General features: G+C 35.1%; 1 protein-coding gene across 1 annotated transcript in view; it reads left to right on the top strand.

The window, feature by feature from the left end:
• Window positions 1–5,620: 5,620 nt before the first annotated feature.
• LOC106719284 overlaps window positions 5,621–22,027 on the top strand; it is a 43,814-nt gene continuing 27,407 nt past the window's right edge. The window contains exons 1-2 of the mRNA XM_045678494.1: window positions 5,621–5,810; window positions 21,679–21,821. Coding sequence (XP_045534450.1) covers window positions 21,687–21,821 — 135 coding nt within the window. The 5' untranslated portion in view covers window positions 5,621–5,810; window positions 21,679–21,686. The remainder of the gene's footprint in view (window positions 5,811–21,678; window positions 21,822–22,027) is intronic.

The following is a 22,027-nucleotide window of genomic DNA, read 5'->3' as shown; positions in this document are numbered from 1 at the left end:
CCATCTCTTCGTATCACTTGAAGCGCTGATTCGTTGTCGATATCGTAATCTTGTTATTAATAGATCCGTCATTTGTTAATTGATAGAAGAATTTTATGTGTTAATTAAGTCAATATATTCACAGTTGAAACTTCAAGAGAATTTGTGTCGTCATCAAAACTAATCTAGAACAAATTGATTGCTTTTCAACCAACGCGGCCTTCAGTGACAAGCTGGAGACAGCATCAGCTGAGCCTCTTCCCATTAGCCATGATTTTTTTTTCCTCTTTAAATTATATCTTTATAAGTGTAATTTGTTTTGTTTTTCGTTAATAAACTGTTTTTTAAACTCATAGACAAACACTCTTCTCCTCTCAAGGACCTCAAGGACTCATCTCTTACATCATAAAAGCAATAACAAATATTATGACTTCAATATCTGAGTCATTTATACGTACGTAGTGTATTGATAGCGTTATGTTCCATCACGTAAGTTGGACTGAGTGAGTCATGGCGTCGGAAAAATATCGCGACAGAGCCGCGGCTAATTGATGCTTTTAACAGCAAAATGTTCCACGTGATTATACTAAATACGCAAACTGAGAGCTGAAGTAAAATTATTACTTTAGGCGCTAATAGGTACTTAGGCACGAAAAACGATTTAAACGAAATTCAAAGGTGTCAATGTTCTACGAAAGAAAAAGGTTACGTCAGCAAATTGATGATCAGCTGTTTAAGAAATTGTAGATCAGACTTGTAGTAACTATTGTAAAATTAATTGTAACTCTTCTGTGTATTTAGTACTGAAAATTTTTGTTATCACAAATATATCTTAAATAGCTGTCACCCGCGACTTCGTCCGCACGGATTTAAAAAAACGTAATAATTAGCCTATGTTTTCTTCCAGACTATGTTCTTTATCTATGCCAAATTTTTTCAAGATCCGTTCAGCCGTTCCGGAGATACCTTCAAATATACAACCTTTCATTCATCCATACATCTAAACATTCGCATTTATAATGTTAGTAACATTTAATTACTGTTTATATTAGCCCTCTTACTAGTTACTAGGCAGCTCTTCAATTTTTTTCTAGCCTAGCTTTTTTCTGTCTAGATATGATGGCATTCATCTATCGATTTTATCAACAGTTAACACCTAATTGATATCAAATGTGCGGCAGCTGGTGCGGCGCCGGCGGCTCCGTAGTTTGCGATCTTGTTGATAACATCTCGCGGACATTTATGGAGTCACAGGGTTGGCAAAATACCGCATCATAGAGAATAGAACAAGCTGAGGCTTAAGGCTTTTTGGAATCTATAATTATATGATATATTCTGCCTTGTTATGAAAATATGAATGTAAAGAAAATATGAGCATTGTATGGTAAATACTTACAATACTATTAGTGATATGGTCAGGGTTACCATTTGAAACAACACTTAAAAAAATCGGAAAATAAGTTTGCCGAAAGAAAAAAATCACACAATTTTTGGTTAGTGTGTTTAATCTGTGGTCAGCCCTGGTCCGGCACATGTGGCGCGTAGCGTTTGACTCACCGATCTAGCACAATACGTACTGTGGAACCAGAACAAAGGACTGTTCTCCTTGAAATCTCGACTAAAACTTGCAATATGTGCCCCGTACATCACATCAGTCACACGTGGAGCGTAAAGTTCGCCTTACACGATATGCATTCCTGAAGAATAATGTAATCAGGGATGATGAGACAGAATACGCTTGCTTATGTTGAAGACATAATGGATTGCATTACATTTTATTACTTTGACATATTACTTCTCGGCGTTTAATTTTATAGCTGTTTTACTGTTATTTAGTTACGTCCAGGAAAATAATAATGTGAGGTAATTTAATTACCTTAATTGGCGGTAATTAGGCGGTAAATCAAATTCGCGTCTCCCATTTCAAACGCGCCAGAGCTTTGGTATAGCCATTTTTACATTTACGTGTCGTGTATCGGAACGTTGCGTCACTTAATTTTCGTTTGGTGCAAGTTCAAGTTACAAGGCGGATGGCAATATGGCGTCGTTTCCGGCGCAGCTTCCGGTTGGCGGCATGCTTTAATGCAATAGTTTCAGGGTTCCGGATTGATTTTAGGGTGTACACAGTTCTATCTAAAGGGAGACATTTAAAAATGTAAAGTAAATAGTATACATACATAACTAATAAACCGATTGACTTATTAAAATAATTACATGTAAGGTTTTGAATGTACTCATTTTTCAAGCTTCTGTTTTGTCTTACGTAAAACCGGTCAAAGATTTTAGAACCACAAGGTTATCATACTTAGATCAATTTTGAAAAAGTTTATGCGGCACATAAGTTTTTCAGGCAGTAAGCAAACAAAGCGCCTGTTGCCGAGATAGACGCGTGCGCAGGCAACAAAATGGCGCTGGGGTGATTAAGATGTCACGCCTGATGCGCACGCCATTGTTTTTTGTTGAAAGGCCGGCGTGCGGCATTGCCTTGTCTTGTCCGACGCCGTCCGACGGATACACTACTCTACTACAGATATTTATACTCTAACTAGCTGTTCCCGTGCGGCTTCATCCGCATGAAATTCCATTCATTTTGTTGCACTAAAAAATTTTGTTTTATTTTTTACATTACGTAAACGTACAAAAGCACAAAATTAATTTTTAGTTCATTCGATAATTCGAAATAACCTTCGCAAAGTCATTAGATCATCGGATTTAAGACCCTTAATGGATTCACGTTATAGGAAGTGAAGTAAACTTAACCAACAGTAATAAGAGCCAATCGCGAATTTATCATGACTTAATTACAGGTAGTAACATTGTTTATGTAAATGACAATGTTTACAGTATCTTGCCTGCTCTGGATACGTCCACTTTCTAATTAATTCCACTTTCATCAATAAATCCTTCGAGAACCTTTCCCTAACTGCGACACTGCGAAATGTACTTGCTTCTATACTTACGTAAAATAATTAAGTGTTACCTAAGTATTTGCTAATAAATATGATGGTAAGATCTAAGCCATTATCAACAGTCTTTGTCTGCCCACTGTTGGTCCTCCGCCTTCCGCATCCGATCGTATCTAATTCTTTACTGTAAAGGTACTGAAGTTAACGAAAAAACATATAAATATTGGTTCCAAATTGTAGAATTCAGCTTCATACTATCGTGATATTATGTTTAAATATGAATATTAAATTATATGTATATATAGTGTGATCGTCGAAGCGAGACCTGCGGGATGCGGCGGCTGGTGACGTCACGGGCGCGGTAATATAATGGTGTGCTTTGTCTGCGCCCGCGCACCGTATCCCGGAACTAGATCATATCGATGCATTGTTATCGATTTTATCAACGAATAAACCATAGCTACGATTTAAATTTAATAGAAATTAAAGTATACTTATGTAATTTTAAGTCGATCTGACTACTTTTATCTTGTGTAAGGTATAAAAAAAAATCTAAAAAAAAACCTATTAGGCTTAGGTTCGGTTACAAAAATAACAAAAAAAAAAATGTTCCATGCAGTCGAAATAGCAGCTTGTTATAATTTTATTTATTTGATTGGCCGTCAATGGTATAGCTACAATAAAGTTTTAATTGCAATCCGTAATCAATGTAACGTGAGGGCGCCACGTGCGCACAGTCACGAGACCGCAGGGAAAGGTGTGTCCACACATAAAAATTGCATGTAACAAAAGTAAGAATCTATTACTATTTAAAAATAATGGTCAATTATTTTTGTTAAATAGTTTGCGATTCGTTTTTTTACTTTTAACTAAACTTCAATAGGTCTGTAAGAGCCTATTTACACTTGATATAGCCATGCAACTTTGAACGCACGTCTGTCACGCTGTGGAAATAGGACACGCAACTTCATACAAAAGTCTGAAGCGCTCCGCTTAAATTTTAATCCATAATTTTAATTTTACAATTAAAAATTGCTGTGTTACAACATCGCTGCGAAAACTAATGTGAAGGGTCTCTTATTTGAAATAATATTAATAAGATTATCACGATTGAATTGTGCTCACACAAGGGGCTTGTTTCAGCGCAACACGTGTTTGCATTTGCGTAATTTCGATAACATGCGGCACGTTTTATACAAATGCATCTCTAATTATATGTGTATGTATTGAGAATATACGAGTATATGATTGTAGCTGCATGATTCAAATATATATCTCACATTACATATTAAAATTCTTCATACTTATTAAAAATGTGGATTATTATAACAGCGAAATCCGGCAAAGACAGTTGAAAGTTCAATCTAAAATACATTACAAAGTTGAACTCGGTTCCTAAAAATAGATAAAAAACTCACTCATTCATAAGGAACTGTTACTGTTAAAACTTATAACAATCATTCAAAACTGTGCATGATTGACGTAGTTACAGCTACCAAATCAGCTCATTTGCGTAAAATTTATGCTTTATATGTAACATATTATTAGTTATTTAATTAGACACTTTGTCGAGGATGAGATGTCAACAGTTTATGTAACATTTGACATGAAAATTATTATTATAATAGCTTTAATGATATGTTATCTTAACGACAAAATGCTTAAGTTATTGCAGGATAAAGGAGTTATCAAATTACGTTATATGGAAAATTGGTTAAATTTTCTATTTGATTTTAGTGTTTACCTGTTACTAACTTAATATTTCCCTTTGTAATGTATTTGTTTGGACAATTATACAGCAAACCGCAATATTCAGGCTTAGAAAACAAGGCAACCTCGAAGTTGAATAACAACAAGTTATTTGATATTAATTTTTGTGATACATGGAAAACCAACAATTTATAAACCAACGGCATTACAAACAAGTTCACGTTAAAAAGACAAAGTTAAGAAATTATATTACGATTTACATAGTTATGTACCACTAGCTGTCGCCCACGACTTTTTCTGCGCAGAATTAAATATAAATAGTAGTCTGTTTTTGCAGACTATGTTCTACATTTATGCCAAATTTCAACGGGATCCATTAAGCCGTTTTGGAGATACGTAGTAACATTTATCCATCCATAGTAAGATAAGATATTAGTAAGATTTCAGGCGCGCATTAATACCTCTTTCATTACACTGTAGGTACATACCAGTGAATAAATGATTTAGTACGAAGATTAACTGTAGGCAAATTACTGGCTTAAAAAAATAACTTATCAGCTTGGACATTAATTTTTTGCAGTAATGTGCCAAGGTCGAAAAACAAGGTATAAAATATTCTCGAACGTTAAGTGCTGGATCATTAAAATTCTTTTTTTTTTTTTTTACTTTTTTAATAACATAATTAAAGTAATCTTAAGGCAGACAAAAATTACAAAGACATATAAACATTTATAAATATTTCAACACATATAATCTGTTCAGAAAATTGTTTTTTTCTTTTAATCGCACTAATTAATACTCTAAGACGTGGAAATTTTTATTGTGTATTTTTTTTAACAGTAGGTTTGTAGTATATTGATATTTTTATACTACTAAGAGATGAAAAAAAAGCGCTAATTTCTATTGGCCTGAAGCGTATTTGTTTTTAATTGAGATTAATTAATCCAAAAGCGATTCCGGCGCTTCGGCTGCGCAAGCGCAGGTTACTGCGCAGCGCGGGAACGGTTATGCGTCATTCCGCGACGAAACTCTATATGTGACGGTCGTGTCGCGTCGCTACAGATCCGCGCTTCGATCGATCTTTACCTCGTGTTCTGTGCTTTGCGTAAAACTTGGATTTGTGTGCGATGTGCTATGGAGTTTGTTTTCAGTGACCGCCCCTTGAAAAGGGCTTAAAATTGTGCTTGTTTTATTTTAACTGAAGTGTAGCAAAAGGTAAGTGGACGGAGCTGTTTGTACCGCTTACAGAATTAGATTATAATCTTCTCTAGTTTATAGTCCATTGTGAGCGATTTCATGGTGCTTGGGATAATTTAATTGGGGGCCCACACGCAAATTTACTCGGCTACTGTTTTTAATATAACAGCGCACTAAAAACTCGGTAAATATTTTAAAACCTATTCTTATTAATTCTTGTTCATTAGCCTTCGTTTCTTCCTCAACTTCTTTGTTGAAACAAAAACTGTCTAACGCAACAAAAACTGTTATTTAAACTTAGTTCTTGAAAATAATATAAATTTTATCCTGGTATTTGTCTGTTCAACTTTACATGTTGGTCTACTTGATTGTTTTGCATATAAACTACATTATGCAATTGTGGTGAAGACAAAACAAATGTATCAATGAATCAACTATACCTATTTTGTGGTGCTTATAACGTGCGGTAAAGAACTGGAGACGTACCTAAACTATATGATTCATTCTTTGCACTACTTTCTTAGGTAGGTATTTATTTACCTATGGCTTTGATTCATCATGCTTGAATACCTAACTTTGTACTTAACAAGTGAAGGTAAATTTTTCATGATATAAAACAAGATTTGGTAAATTAAAAGTTGATTAAAAACCTTAATAAAATTATATAATTTTGCACATTTTGATTACGACTGTACTAGCTCTACATGGGTTACATATGAAAAAAATATACCGAAAATAAAACAAAAAAACCATTTTCCTGTTAAAGTAAAATTGACTTATGTAATTAGACAATCTATCTAATACATATAATGTGTGTAGAATAACGTGTGTATGTGTTCTGGTACACTCGATTAACTCCTCGCAACGCTAATGCACTTAATACTACACAAGTATTTTGCGGTAAATCTCAGTTGATTGAGTGATTATTGCCATTACACTGTATTGATGCACTTAATTGTTCTTAGTTATCACTAACTGGTACTTAACTTTAAGAAAAGTTTTTTTTTTTTTATTATTATAAACAACATCTGTTGACTCTTTGGGCCGTACTCTTTTTTACACTGTCTAATTATTTAATTGCATGTTTTGTTTTACTTATTCCTTATGCAAATATGTATACAGTATTGAGTTCTTTTTGTGGTAATATATTTTTTAAATTTGCTTTATTACTTTTTTTTCTTTTGTTTGGCTTACTTTCGAATTAGTTTTATTTTTTAGATTTACTGGCTTAACAGCAACTTGTGATCTTAGAAGCAGAAGCGTCACGGAGCTTTACCGATCTTCACAAGTCTCTCCACGACCACTGCATCTCTGTTCCTTTTGAGTATTATATACCAAGGTCTTCTCGATCGAAGCATTCATCCTTCAGTGCGAGTAACACCGTTGCGTCTTGACGGATCAAAAACCTTTTACAGTTGGTCTTCTTTTATAAACTACGTATAAAGAGACAATCAAGAAGGTATGTCGTCAGCTCATAAACTTCATTAACGAAGAGCTCCAGTCGACCCCAAGTTAGGGGCTAGAACTTCTCAATAATAATAATACTGGCCCAGCAGAAAACTTTGTGTCTACTTTGCTGTAAGAAAACTACAGAAAAAAAATTTGTTGAATACACATGTAGAAGTTATCAAGAGTCTGTGTAAATTGATAAACTCTGCCTAGCTCCCTTTTAACACGTTTGCGACGAGTTTTGTCGCGCGTATGTTTGCTTAGGATTGCTTCCAGGAATCTTAACTTTTGACGCCTCCCATCAGGAATGCGGTGTGATGACTTTTTTATCTTTTCCTAAAGCTGGCTCTTTTTTTGATTATAGTTTAGGGCTGCATTTTGAGTTTGTTTTAGTGTTTGTAGTATCTTTTGTTAGTTTAAACTTCTCCATTTTACGATTAGCTTCTAAAATGTAACTACTTTAAAGCATTAAACAGTATTGAACAACTTATAACTTACAAAATTTGTAAATTTAATCCAAGCACTATGAGAATATCCGATCCAACACACAATTTCATGTTAAAGTTAAATTTTACATTGTTATAAGTCGTCAATTCACGCAATGAGCTTTGTGCACCGCAGCGGTCATAAACCTTTCTTCCACTAGGGCTGATAAACTCGCGACTCTGGTTGCGACTCCGATTCTACGAACGATGTACCATGTACCATTTCCACTGACGCTACGGAAATCAGTAGCGGTTTGTCGTTTAGTGGTAAAGTGGTCTTGCAGATGGGTCTTGAGGAGATTTTTGTGTGAGAACAGGTCGGGGCACAATGCCCTGTCAGGCAGCGAGGCTCCCACGCTGGCCGTGGGTGGCGCTTGCGACATTTCGCCCGCCATTGCACTCTGTTGTTGCTAGTGCTTTAATTTCCAATTAGAGCTTAATCATTTTAAGATTTTTATTGATTCGAATACTCGATTCGAAATCTTGGTACTTTATGTTATAATTATCAAATATACATAAGTACGTGTGGTTGCATTTATAATTACAGAAATCTTTGTAAAGCATTTTGATACAATGTCTTTGAATTTGCGACATCGATTCGTGAGAATTCCGACAAAGATAATGTACTCGAAGATCTGCGGCGTGATTCATTACTTAATCATCAATGCGTTCACCCGGTGCTTACATGGGCACATTATATCCTCATTTATCAAATTCCTCATAATAGCCAGATTTTTGGACAAAATTAACTTGTTAATAATCAGTTCTTATTTCTATTAGACTACTGTGCATGCCCTTCTGCCGTTTTAGGATTATCTACCTTGTTTTTCATTGTAGTTTTTACCATTGTTTTTTGTTACAATCATCATTATCATAATCATCAGCTTACTATACGGCTTTACTGAGGTTTTCGGAGCCTACCCTAAGTTAGAAGGTCACCAGGCCATAGTTAACTACGCTGGCCCAGTACGGGTTGGTTGACTTCATACATATCTGTGATTTTCTTCCCAGAAATGTACAGGTTGCATCACCGTTCACTGTAAGAACGTTGGATAAATATATATGTAAATGGCGGAATTCGAACCCAAGACCAGCAGATTACAAGTCAAGTGCTTAACCCTGAGCCACCGACGCTCTGCTCTTTCTCAAGACAAGTTTGTCAACAATTAAATATCTTCAATTGACACAATTCAGCATATATATACTATTCGAGGGAAAGTTAATAAATGTAAATATAGACATTCTTCAAGACGCACGCGACATGGCGTGAGCAGAGTCGCAAAAAACATCAAGCATCCATAATTGCGCGTTTGCTACGGTCGTTTGCTTGATTTACGTAGTTTGACGGAATTAACTGGAAGAGAAGTGTTTATAAATTGTAATTTTTTTCAGTTTTCTAGCACTGTTATTTACGTTTCATGTTTATATTGTGTTACATATTGCTTAATATGTAATAAGAATTTATTTTACAGAAGAACGCACCTTAATTTACTTCACGGATTATTGCCATAGTTAAAAAATAATATCCAAAACTGTTTTTCCGTTGACTCGATAAAGCATAAGTGGTTTATCGTAATCTATAAAATTCGGTAATAAATACAGTGACGGTGTATATTTTTTGCTGCATTCAAATAGTCCGGGGTTCACATCCGCGGTCGCACGAAGCATTCCGGCGGCGGACATTGCTCTTGACCAAAACTCGATCACTCGAGAGAAAGTAGCAATCACTTTTTAAAAACAAACTTACGTTAATTTTAATTTAACGAGGAAAATAAGTTTGTAATTAAATTAAATGCTATGAATGACTTCTTTAAACGGATTATACGACGCTAGTGAGTTTCAATTGTAGGATATATCCTTAAATATTTGTGGCTTTCATACTAAAAATAAGCTTTTACGGATATTGTGAAAATACTTGGTAATAAATTACATCAATCTTGTCAAAATCGTTCAAAAATTTCCAATATTATTCACTTTAGAAAAAAAATATAATTGTTTGTGGGCATTGCTAAAGGACCTTCGAAGTAGTTTGGCCGTCGATAAGACGTTTGATATCTGTCGGTATTTAGGTAGCCAATAACCACACTAGCCGCAGTAGCCAGTAGGTAGAAGCTAGTAGCTATCGCAGCAGCATCCGGCCGGCGCCAAGGTCGCGTGTATAGATAGCATCGAAGTTAGCGATTGCCGGGTACAGTCGCGCACAAATAATGTTTATATTAGAGGATTACCACATGCACAAACAAGCATTATTAGATGCGGCGTAAGGAAGGTGGTTGATTTGTCAAATGTTTATAATTTGTAACGAAGATAAAGTTGGAGAAGCATTAGACCCTTTGTACATAAGCCAACGTAAATCGTCGAAAAAAAAATTATATGATTGCGTCGCAAGAATGCGGTGCATTTTTAGCGCCATGTTCGAATCGCATTTTCTATTTGTATGTGAGTGTACAATCTCTCGCAAACAATAAAATGGGTTAAACCCGACTGAGAAAACATTTGATACGAGTTAACCGAAGATAAGCTGCGTGCAGTTTGTTGTTTAAATGTTTAGTCAGTTAATAGAAGGATTCCTAAATAAATAACTTATTGAGCTCGCACAATTTAGTTCTCTACCTAATGTGTTTTACTTAGAAAAATACTAATTGGTAAATTTGATGAAGTACTCATAAAGTAAACTTAGATTTTTACTCTATTCTACAATAAAATTCACGAACTCATCAGAGATTTTAACTTCTCTGTATTTATTTAAAATTAGCTTTACAGTTCCGCTTTTAATAAGAGCCTTTGTTTGACCTAATACTCTAGTTATTTAGCGGATTGAAGTGGCTTTTATTTAAATATACGTGTATTTTTAGTGCAATCTGATGAATAATCTGGTAGTAGAGTTTAGAGCAGCTGGGCTGGGCAATTGTAGTAAATGAAAACGGCGCCACGCTCCGCCGCCGCGCCTCGTGCGATACCATCGGATGCGTACTACGGGATGCGAATAGGGCCGTTGAATTTAAAATCCGATTATCAAACGTAAATCATAAGGAATAAGGCTGATATTAGCTTATTTGTTATGACCAGTTCTTATACTAATAATTATATTATGTTAATAAAATGCACTTTATACGGAAAATAATAGGATTCTATTTTCATCGAATGATATTCGTCAAGCGACTTGTTAATGCTGTGTTGCTATTTTTATATTTTTTCAATAAGATAATTAGAGTTAGTGAAGCTTGTAAATGATTTAAAAATCTTTGATTCAATTTAGATTTGGCGGGAACGGGAAAAGGCGCGCATTTGAATAATGGCGATCGAGTATTAGCTGTCGGATCCATAGATTAGATAAATTATCGCGACAGAATTATTTATGATTTAAACGTTTTAAGTAGCGATGTAAGTTTTAGCTCATAAATAATTATCATTATAAAGCTCATAAGTAATTTTATATATGTGAGATTCATATATTTATCCAGAATCTCAAGGCCTGTTACCTAGTTAAAGCGATAGTATATATTTTCTTTCAATTATGTTACCTTGGTATAGTCAAATAAAAAATAAATAAACGTAATAGTGTGTGTGTGGGTTTTGTTTGTATATAAATTAGTACATGTGGGTGCGTAGAGTTGTTATTAAGCTGTCCGTTTGTGTCGTCCGATAAAACGAAGATAGTACGACGATAATAATAGTTTTTTTTTCCACCATAACTCCAACATGTTTTATGGGATGTATTAAAACGCAGTAAAAGCGATGTCAAAACATTGTACCGCGTGGTCTCAAATTATTTTATCTATTGGTGATAAAAATACGTCGCGATCATTAAGTTAAAGCTGTTTGTCACCTCTAGCATATAATTCTACTAGTAAAAATATAATCTTCAATCACTAATCGTTGGTTTCTGAGACTGAAATCCCTATATAAAGGTATACCTCTCATTATCTTTAACAAAACAGAGACAATAATAAGTTTTATAGAGGGATGTTGGTCTCGGAAACCAACGAATCCTTCTAAAGATTACGAATTTATAAATGTGAAGCAGTCTGATGATGGCACAATGATGTAGTTCTAACTTGTACATTTAAAAATGCTTTAATTGGACATAGTTTTCCTAAAAAAAAAATAACAAAAAAGGACAATATCATTATTTTTGAACAGTGAGATTTGCACCTCATTTTGAACCATGAAAAAAGGTTTACCTTAAATAAAATAGGACACGGTTATAAAGTATTATTATTGTTAGGCACGTGTCGATGCGCCCCGTATAATCTATGTGGCATCGGGCGATGAACCCCATACAATGACATACGTGCCATCCAGCACAATGGTGTCCCGGGTGTCATGACACCAATGACAACCTATCTCAGCGATCACAAACTATTTTTATGATCATATTGTCATACCATAATATTTATAAGTTATTCAAACGAACTATACTTATACGGTCATATCCCACGTTAAAATCAAAACTAAAAGAATTTTTATTATATACAAACTTCCAAATTATTATATATTAATTTTTCTTACATAATTACATAGTATTAGTTTATATAAACTTTTAGAAGCATAAGCAACATATAGTACTATATTTACACTGTAAAACAAAGTCCATTGGCGTTCAGTTACCAACAAACAAACCGTGCTTTATCACTCTTCCATTGTCTGTGTAGTATTAGACGATACATGACACTTACTTTAGACCGATAAACATTTTATGTCCAGGAAAAGAGATTTGGTCGTTGAATTTAATCCAATGTTTAATATTAGAAGTATATCTAATTTACGACCGAATTGTTTTAAATACAATGGATACTTCCAAAGCTCTTACGACCAATTCTATCCCAATTAACAAATTACTTGGTACCATGTAACACGCATGCGTCACAGAACGCAGGCAAGGACGCGACGCATCGCCTAGCTACCGAGCACCAATTACCGGCTAATTGAGTGGAATCAACTTCGCTCGGCGTCACTTAAGACGATCGAGAAGTTACCGGCTTCCTTATTCTGGCCCTACATTGACGCTCGTTGCTCCACTTCGCCATTTACAGATAAACCAATGCGCTAAGTATGCATGCTTAGATGAATTGTGCATGAAACATGCAGAATTATGTCATGTTTCTTAAGTTAGAGACGATTTTTTTTACTTAAATCTTGTTAGGAATATATTTAGAACTATAATTATGTAAATTTATTCAAGATACATAATATTTTTAGTCATTAGATGCGTTTGCTTTGGATTTCGAAGATGACATGTCGCAGTTCATTATAAAAGCACAAGCTATAAGTATGGAAAGTTAATCGCTCGAATTGCGCTGTTGAAAAAATCACATTTCCCAAGAGTAATTACGTTCATTGTACAACGCAATGAGTGTGTTTTGCGAAAACGACGGTTTTGAAAGACCAACTATTTTTATTCAACATAATTTCACATTTCCTTAATCACTTTTCCCTTCTTTGTTAAGATTAGCAAGAAATCAATATAGATATGTACAAACTTTGAGGAATTTCATATATTTAAAGTGATAATATAGTCTATTTCACTTTAAGAAAAGCTTAGTTTTAAATTTTTAGCTTTACAATGGTAGATCCCGCAACAACAATTTTTGTTGGGTGCACGAATGGGCCGGGTTGACTGGTGCAATACCACGACCACACAGAAGATAAACGTGAAGTCGAAGCAATTCCGCATTTCGTCTGATGAGTGTGGTGCCGGAGGTTTAATTTTAGTCCACGTTCCCTTCCCACCCTTTTCTTATAAAGAAAGGATGGGAAGGGGAAGTGGATTTGACGGAGGAGGGTACGCATAGGTAGAGGATATACGCTCTTTCTGTGCATCCCCTCTTCTGTCCATTAAAAGTAGGAAACGCATCTGCAATTGCGGATGTCTATGGGCAGCGGACGCTTCGCTATTTAGGCGGATTAAAGTGACCGCTGGCTCGTTTGCCACCTTATGAAATAAAATAAAAAAATTACAGTCGTTGCACAAATATTTTGAGAACTTTAAAACAGATATGTCGATAAATAATAACTATCCTTTGTAGATTTAACAAGACAGATTCTAATCCAATTATATCAAAGATTGTCTTCACACTTCAACACGTACTTTTTTTATCAAGATTTAAAAATAAATACATAATCTTATTGAAAATTTAATTGATAATTGTATTTCTAATCTAATATATAACAAGAATCCTTATAAGGATAGTGTTTGTTACAGACAGAGATACGCTATTTTTATATAGCGAGTACCGTGAGAAATAAGCTAAGTCTTTGTGTACTTTTTGTGGTTCGTCGCGGAGAAATCCAGATCAATTGAGCCGGGTTCACATGTGTAACTTGTTACATTGTGGACTTGAATTGTGCATGATCTCTTGATTGTACGATAACTCTTAACCTAACATTGTTTCTAGTTTAATTTTCATTTAAACTATTCATTAATTCAAACTAATCTAAGTTGGCATTTTCTTGTAATGTTGTTGGGCTTTTTACTGAGAAATTTTATACATATTTTAACTTTGTATGGTCTGTAATAATAAGAAGGATTTGGTAAAATGGCTGACAATTTTAGAGGTTATTTTGATCAAAGAAAACTTTATGTCCTTATATTTTTCTCAGTAAAGCGTTAAAACTGCAAAATCAATTTGGTGTCACATTTGTAGACGATTGTTTTATAACACAAGTCCAAAAGTTTATTTTGAACGAAAATAGTATTTATTTTCATATGGAAACAGTCTACATTCCTTTAAAGTATTAAAAATTCCAATAAGAGATTTTATATTTATTCGCACGCTTTATGAATCAATAATACAACAAACAAAGATTGTTTTTTTCTGTATCAAATACAATACTGTTTTAATTCGAATACAAGACGTAGCGTTATTAATAGAAGAAGCAATGTACGATAAAAATATGTAAGTATCGAGATTAAATATTTTAGTATGCGACGCGTGTTCTTATGAACGTCTTGGCATAATTGTTGGTCGGCGATGGCAGTCGTACGCTGAATAAAAATATCTTATCATAGTGTGCTTTATTGATGGAAATAATTCGTCCTTTGCTTTTTGGTCTTACTGTACTTCAGATTTTTTAAGTCTTTTTTTCTGGATGTTCAAAACATAGTAATAATTAGGAGTAAATCTAAATTTTTACTTGTTACTTCATTGAAAAAAACACCTGTGGAATAAACTATACGAGTATATTGTCTCGTCTTTGAGTTAATTTAAAATAACTTTAATGATAGTATAAGATAGACGTTAGTATAATATTAAGATAAAGTCTTTTTATATAAAGCAGACAGGTTGACGATGATCATTCGAATAAATCCATTTCGCTTGATGATGTCAGTGTGTTTTAAAATTAATCTCAACCATTGTATTTAAATATCCTCTAAGCTCAGACTGTAGGTTTCCAAGGGTTTTTGTATGCGCGTACCGTCGCTGGTCATTTAATATGACAGTCGATAGTTTTGGCAGATTTTTTGCGACCACACTCGCGACTTCCGGTCATCGTCCGCTGAATTACAAACTCGAGACAGATGTTTGTGTATTATTATAAATGTCTCATGTTTAATATTAAATATTAAAATAGTAATAACTAAGCTATACAATAACCAGAGATTGATTTTACATTATTAACTAGTATATAGTACCTATTATGGAATCTAAAGTACAAGTTACTTTAATGTAAGCAAATTTTCATAAATTTATTCAGTGATAAGGAACTTGTTCGATCATGTTTAATGGAATTTCTGCCGATTCTTACTTACATATTTTTCGCTGGCGCAAATCGTGAATTATTTCTATTCAAAGCCAAAGCAAAGGTTCGAAACTCTCAAAGACGTAATAAAACAAAAGTTTAAAAAGCCTCGACGTAACTCAATAGCTCTCATTCCAATGCGTTTATTATTAAACCGTGCGTTTATTTAGGGTTGCCACAACTTGACATCCATAAATATGGTATGTAGGCACATGTATGGAATAATCATGTTTTTGCTTCCATCCGTTATTACACGAACTCAATTTACTACTTCAATTCATCAGATAGAGTACAATAACACATGTAATAATTTTATCGTTTTATACATTAACATCAGTTTCGAGTCCAAACACTTGTTGTCACATTCGTGGCTTTGTGAACAAATTACAAATGTGTAATGATGTAAGTTTTATCAGCCCTGGAAACTCTCAAAGTGGGATTGTATTAGCACGTCGCTCACCGCAGCGCGCACAATGGCGGTGAAGCCTTCGTGGTCTTTGGGGTTTATTTATAACCTTGGTGTGTAGGGCTGCCACCTGCGACATTCAACATTCTGCGGTTAGACGCAACAATTTGCTGAACTATTATGAAACCGAGACGTTTAAGTTTTGACCAATGAATTATATATTTTCAACAGAACAGTGTACTTTTCATATCCATAACGAACATTATGATGTAGCGGCGATACTTACGTACGGCGAACTGAAGTTTTATAATCTTCACTTCTTCTATAATCTATCTAATATTATAAAGTGGAAATATATGATTGTTTTTTTCTTTGCATAGAATAGGCTTCGAAACTACTGAACCGATTTGAAATAATCTTTCACTGTTGGGAAGCTCCACTATCCCCAGGTGACATCCTACTAATATAACTATGAATGTTTGGATGGACAGATCGATGTATGTTTGTTAGAACGTATGTCCAGAGCGGCTAAACGGATCGCCATGAAATTTGACACAGTAGATCATAATGTGGAAAACATATAGGCTACTAAGTTTTTTTTTTTAATTCTGCGCGGACGCAGTTTCGGGCGACAGTTAGTGTTTTGTAAATGATCGACTAAAGAAAAAGCTTAATATCGTGATATATTTTTCACGCTACGAGTACGTTTACGTATCATCGTAATGATTGTTGAGGCATAAAGAACATGTTCTTCGATAATAAGTTAACGAGCCGCGGAAGTAATAGCTAATTATACTCCAATTATGCAAGTCAAGGAAGTTGAAGCGTAACTCTTAATTTATTCTACAACTGCTAGTTGTTTAATAGAAATGAATGGGGAAGAGAAATGTAGTAGACTAATATTTTATGTCACAAACTTTTATCATCGTCATAATCTGCTTGTCTTTATGGTACTCGCATTTTCTCACTTTCTATTCATTCCCCCCACGTTAATATTAATTTGAAGACAGCGTTTGGAGTTAGTTTACGATTTGCTGAAGATTTTGGACTAGTTAAATGAAAATTTATCATTGTTAGTACTATTGATAATAACGGACACGGCGCCTTCAATAAAATGTTGATAGTATCAATGAAATGTTTATCTGACGCCGCGCTACCCGCATACCGGTCCACTAACAGCTTCCGCCACTACTTGGGATTTCAATTTTAATTACTCACGACATTCAATTCTTGAAATTATAATCGTAAATTTCATTTTCAATGAAAGCACATCCTTTCTTTAAAAAACCTAAAAGATAGACAAGCAATTTTTATCACTACGTGATTAATATTAGTTGTTTGTTTCATTGTTTCATTTTCTATTGCCGTAGATACACTTGTCACATGATCTCTAAAACTGATGAAACTGTAGACTTATTAAAACCAAATTAAAAATCGAGTTTTATAAAGAGTCAATTCAATTCTCATTACTAAATGCTTTATAAAACCGATGCGTCTTTACTTTTTTAATCTTCGAATAATAAATGGGGAGGACAGCGTTATGTACTCACTATGAGTACCTCTGAGGCCAACATCGAGGGTTCCGCGGACTCCGAGAAACGCACCGGAATAGATTCTTCTTTATTTACATACATTGCAGGGCTTTACAGCTTATTCTGAGCCTTACCCATTTATTCAATATTTTTATGATAGTTATGGATGCATAGCATAAGCATTAAGAGCTGTTAGAGTCAGGAATGTGTCCGAACAGCAGCGCGGCGTCCAGGTCGCGTTCACCCTGACGCTCACTTCCGTTCGGCGCGGTAGCGCGTTTGTTTGTTTGTCCGTTCGTCTGGCTCGATATCGATTCCCCTAATGTGTGGCGCAGCCCTTTGTTCTCTATTTGTAAATATGTCCAATTGCTGATGTAGGGCTGCACACATTCTCTGGTAGACAAGACTCGTGTGTCTTGCTCATTAAACACGTTAGGTTTGGGGAAATGGTAGATGACAAAGGCAGTTTATTATTAAGTCTTTGACAAAGTCGCGTTACGGATCTATGACCAAGATGTGTGCGGGACAAAGAAGATTGTAGTAATGTAAAGGAATGTGGTTTAGAGGATAAAAACAGTCGTGGGTATCATAAATAGGGCAGTGTATTAGAGCAATTTGCCCTAATCCGCTAGTTGTAGGTGCCGCCACCTACAATCCAATCGCGCTCGGTAAGTTTCGTCGGGATTATCGTAGACCTAGGCACGTTCTTGACTTTCAAGACGATGCAATTACTATCGCCCAGGCTAAGCTCAAACATCACAAACAGATCACACGCCGCAGTCGATGTCGGCTGCGGCAATCATTCTCGCGATACGGCCTGATAGCAGGCAGGTTTTCTCCTATTAATAGTAGAAGCGTTGCTGGAGTTTCTTCCGCCACTTCTTCTCCCAGCGCTAACGCTTTCCGAAGTGGTAGTAATGTTAGCTGTATTAATAATAGCAATCAGATAATAGCAACCGATCAAGCCGAGGTTCGGCCCTCTCGGGCACCCTTGAATCGGAATGCTAAACGCGTAATGAGTGACAGCCCAAGCCGAGGTCCCCTCTCGGGGGCCCTTGCGCCCAGTCACTCCATGGAGCGTCCACCGAAGCGACCTAAGAGCTCGGTGACCTCCCAATCCGGTAATAATAACGAAGTAACAGCCCGAGCCGAGGCTCCTGAGGGAGCCCTCGAGCCTACTCTTAAACGAGGTTTAGGCTAAGCGCCATCTGCGCCCGGCCACCTCAAGCCCGGTGAAACTGTAAATGCCTCCTCAAGGCAAACAGTGACTACTCAGTCACAAAAAAAAAAAAAAAGAGCAATTTGCTGTGACGGTACTGGCCGACACGACGACACTTTGACCGGTAGTTAACAACTCGACGCTCACATAAATTACTCTGTGGTGGAAAATTGCAATCGTGTTAACTACGAGATACATAGACACAAGTAGCAGTATGTCTGTGTAGAGTGGCCATGTTATACTTTGATAATTTGTCCCAAACTTGGATCCCAAATAGGATTGGAACTTATAAATAATTTGTTGGTATATTTTGTAGATGTGTGATCTCATATGTAAATAATTTAAATTAATTTTTCTGTATACATAAAACTGATATTCAACTAGAAGTGATATCAATATTTTTTTTACAAAATATTTTGGAATAATATCTTACAGGGACTCTCTAGAATACGGTGTAACTCGTAGTAGACAATAAAATATGCATAAAGCAACACGTCTACATAGACATAATCAATTGGATAATAATTGATTATATACTAAGCTACAAATTTTATCAAAATGGATTTTATTAGAACATTTCTGCCCACGTCACTCCATTGCGGTCGCCAAAGAATTTTAAAAGTCAATTTATTTTAACAATGTTTCCTCACGAGCTTCCGGGTTCAGCATTGCGTAAGTTGCCCATCTGTGTGGCACATATTACTACAAGAACATTTGTGTTGGCTTATTTGATCAAATGTTCGCCAGTTCACATATTTTCATTGTTTACGTTTTCTTGAATGTTTGTCGATTAACTCGGTTAGATTAAGGTTATGTTTGTTTTATAAGGAACATTGGTTGAAGGGAATGCTGACATCGCTTCCTTTGTTGGTGAAGTTTTATTCAAATGTCAATTTCAAGCGTGTGAAATTATCTTCTAATTTCAAATTATATTCGCAACAGTAAATAGACAACTTATGAAGGAAATCTTCATGATGAAATGGACATGGATATTTTCCGTCGCGGTGGAAGGTCAGCGGCGACGACGTCCGCAGTTGATGCAAATATTTGCGAAACTAGGTTATGTGATATGTTAATGTGACGAATATCATGGAAATACACTACTGAATATAAAATTATAATTAATTTTGATTAATTAGTGATATAAAACGAGATAAATAATTAACTGCTATGAAATAATATAGGATTACATAATACAAAGTTATTCTAGATATATCAATCATCATTAAATGTTTAATTGTTACGGAAGTAAGTACAAATAAGTCATTATCTTTATACCGTTATATTTCTACTTTAAAAAGTATAAAATAACATCAATGTTCGGAGCCTGGTCGAGTATGAAAGCTAATGCAAAAGTCTAGTTGCTATGCTAACAGCCCAACCTCCTTTGTGAATAATTTTCGCATAATTATCAGCATCATATCACACCGCATCGTATCTATAATCTTTGTTTTTAATTTGTTTCAATTAAAGCGATGATCGGGAGAATATTGAATAGTCAAACTCACGCACCGACGCAACGGTGTAACAGCGGAAGGACTTTATTGATCCGGTCCGAGCGAAACTATGCATCTAGCTGCACCTACCATCTACCTACCAGTGACTACCTATATACAGAACTAGATGTTCGTGTCTGGAATTACCCAAGCGTATTTTACGTTAAGTTTTACGTTTATTATTACGTTAAGTTGATGTAAACAACCACTACGAGTATATCCCCTCTGAATAACATAAAAAAATCTTTAAATTCGTTCACAGAAAACAGTTATTTTATTGCAAAGAAAAAAATCAATAGAAAGAAAATGAAACGTAGATGTAACTTATATTATATTAGAATTTCAAATCGTATTAACTATTAGTTACTCGTATGAACAAAACGAGTAGGGTTAATTATATTAGTTGTGACCACGACACGACTAGACACGAAGCAGCCGCGATATTGATTGATGATACATTACAAATGTAATTTGTTGTAATACAATGATAGTGATAGTTCATGATAATGTTTGATTATGTAGATTTTTGTCAAATTAAAAACCTCTCTATCTTGTATATAATTTTAGGTTTCCTAACTGATTGTACAGTATTTTCAATACTTAATTACACTATTGTTTTTGACAGTGCCTTAGTATAGATTAAAAGTTAAGTTAAAGTAATAACTGCAAAGGTTTTTTTTTACCTTGACCGTGAACTTGAAAACACACAAATAAAAGATCTATAACAACGGACATAGGTATTTATCTGTGTATTTATTTAAAATAGGATGAACAGCATCTGATTCAGCATACAATTGTGGTCCATTAAAACCATGACCAGCGGCCGGTCTAACGACAATAGTAAAGCTTAGCAGGTACTGTGTTCTTAGAAGCGCAGGGCCTGAACAAACAGAGCGTTTTATGCGCTAATGGACGAGCACGTGCGCTTGTAACGTACGCTAAAAGAAAACTTTTTGTGTAGTTTTGTGTAGTTATAGGGTTAACTCAATAGAAGCTTACTCTATGGTCCGATTTTCTTCGTAAAGTTAGGGAACCAAGACAATTGTTTTTATCAAAAATCAACTGGTGTGGTCAGTCAGAGTTTGTCTACTTTATGTTGTTTGTATGTAGATGTTGCTTTCGTCTGTTGGTTTATGTAAAGATGCAATTAGTGTCTCAAAACTTGTTCGCTGTCACGTCCTTACCACTTTGGGCATTACTTGAAACTCACCAACTTTCATTTATTGACTTAAGTAGTAAGTTATGTAGTGCTTGGGAGTTAAGTAACTGTAAGACTGTGCTCTCGGATTATCGATATAGACGCACAGTTAAATTCTTTTATTAGCCTTAATCTGTCTTAATATGTTTATATAAACTTGAACTCGTATTTCACCAACCTTCAGATATGACACTGATTTGAAATTTGGTACACTTATCAAGAATCAATGACAATACAACGGTTTCGTAAAATAATAACAGAAATTAAGAAATCTATGTAATATTATAGCCGTATGTAGTTTTAATTTTGTTTTATCGTTTTGCTTATTACATTCTAATTGTGTGTGTATGTTGTGCAGGTGTAAAGATGCTAAAGCACGTGGCGGTGTCGCCGCACCGCGCGCGTGCCGACTCCGTCAGCCTGGCCTCCACTGCATCTTGCTGCAGCCTCGGCAGTTTGGAGCAGCGCCACGACTCTGTCGGCGATCTATCGCACCGCACGGTCAGTACACAACATTATAACACTGTATTTCGATATATCTGACAGAAAAAGTTACATGTCTTTCTGTCAGCAATTTTGAGTTACTCATGGTCTTCGCAAAAAACATCCTGTTTTTGACTTCGCAAGAAGTGGGGTAGAGATTAAAATGTATGTACCAGATGAATGCTTTTGTAAACGTAGTTGCGCAGTTTATGATAAGCTGTAGA

This window comes from Papilio machaon, chromosome 1 (genome assembly GCF_912999745.1).
Source record: "Papilio machaon chromosome 1, ilPapMach1.1, whole genome shotgun sequence".
NCBI lineage: Eukaryota > Metazoa > Arthropoda > Insecta > Lepidoptera > Papilionidae > Papilio > Papilio machaon.
Note: the sequence above shows the minus strand (reverse complement) of the source record. Positions and strands in the feature narration are given on the sequence as shown.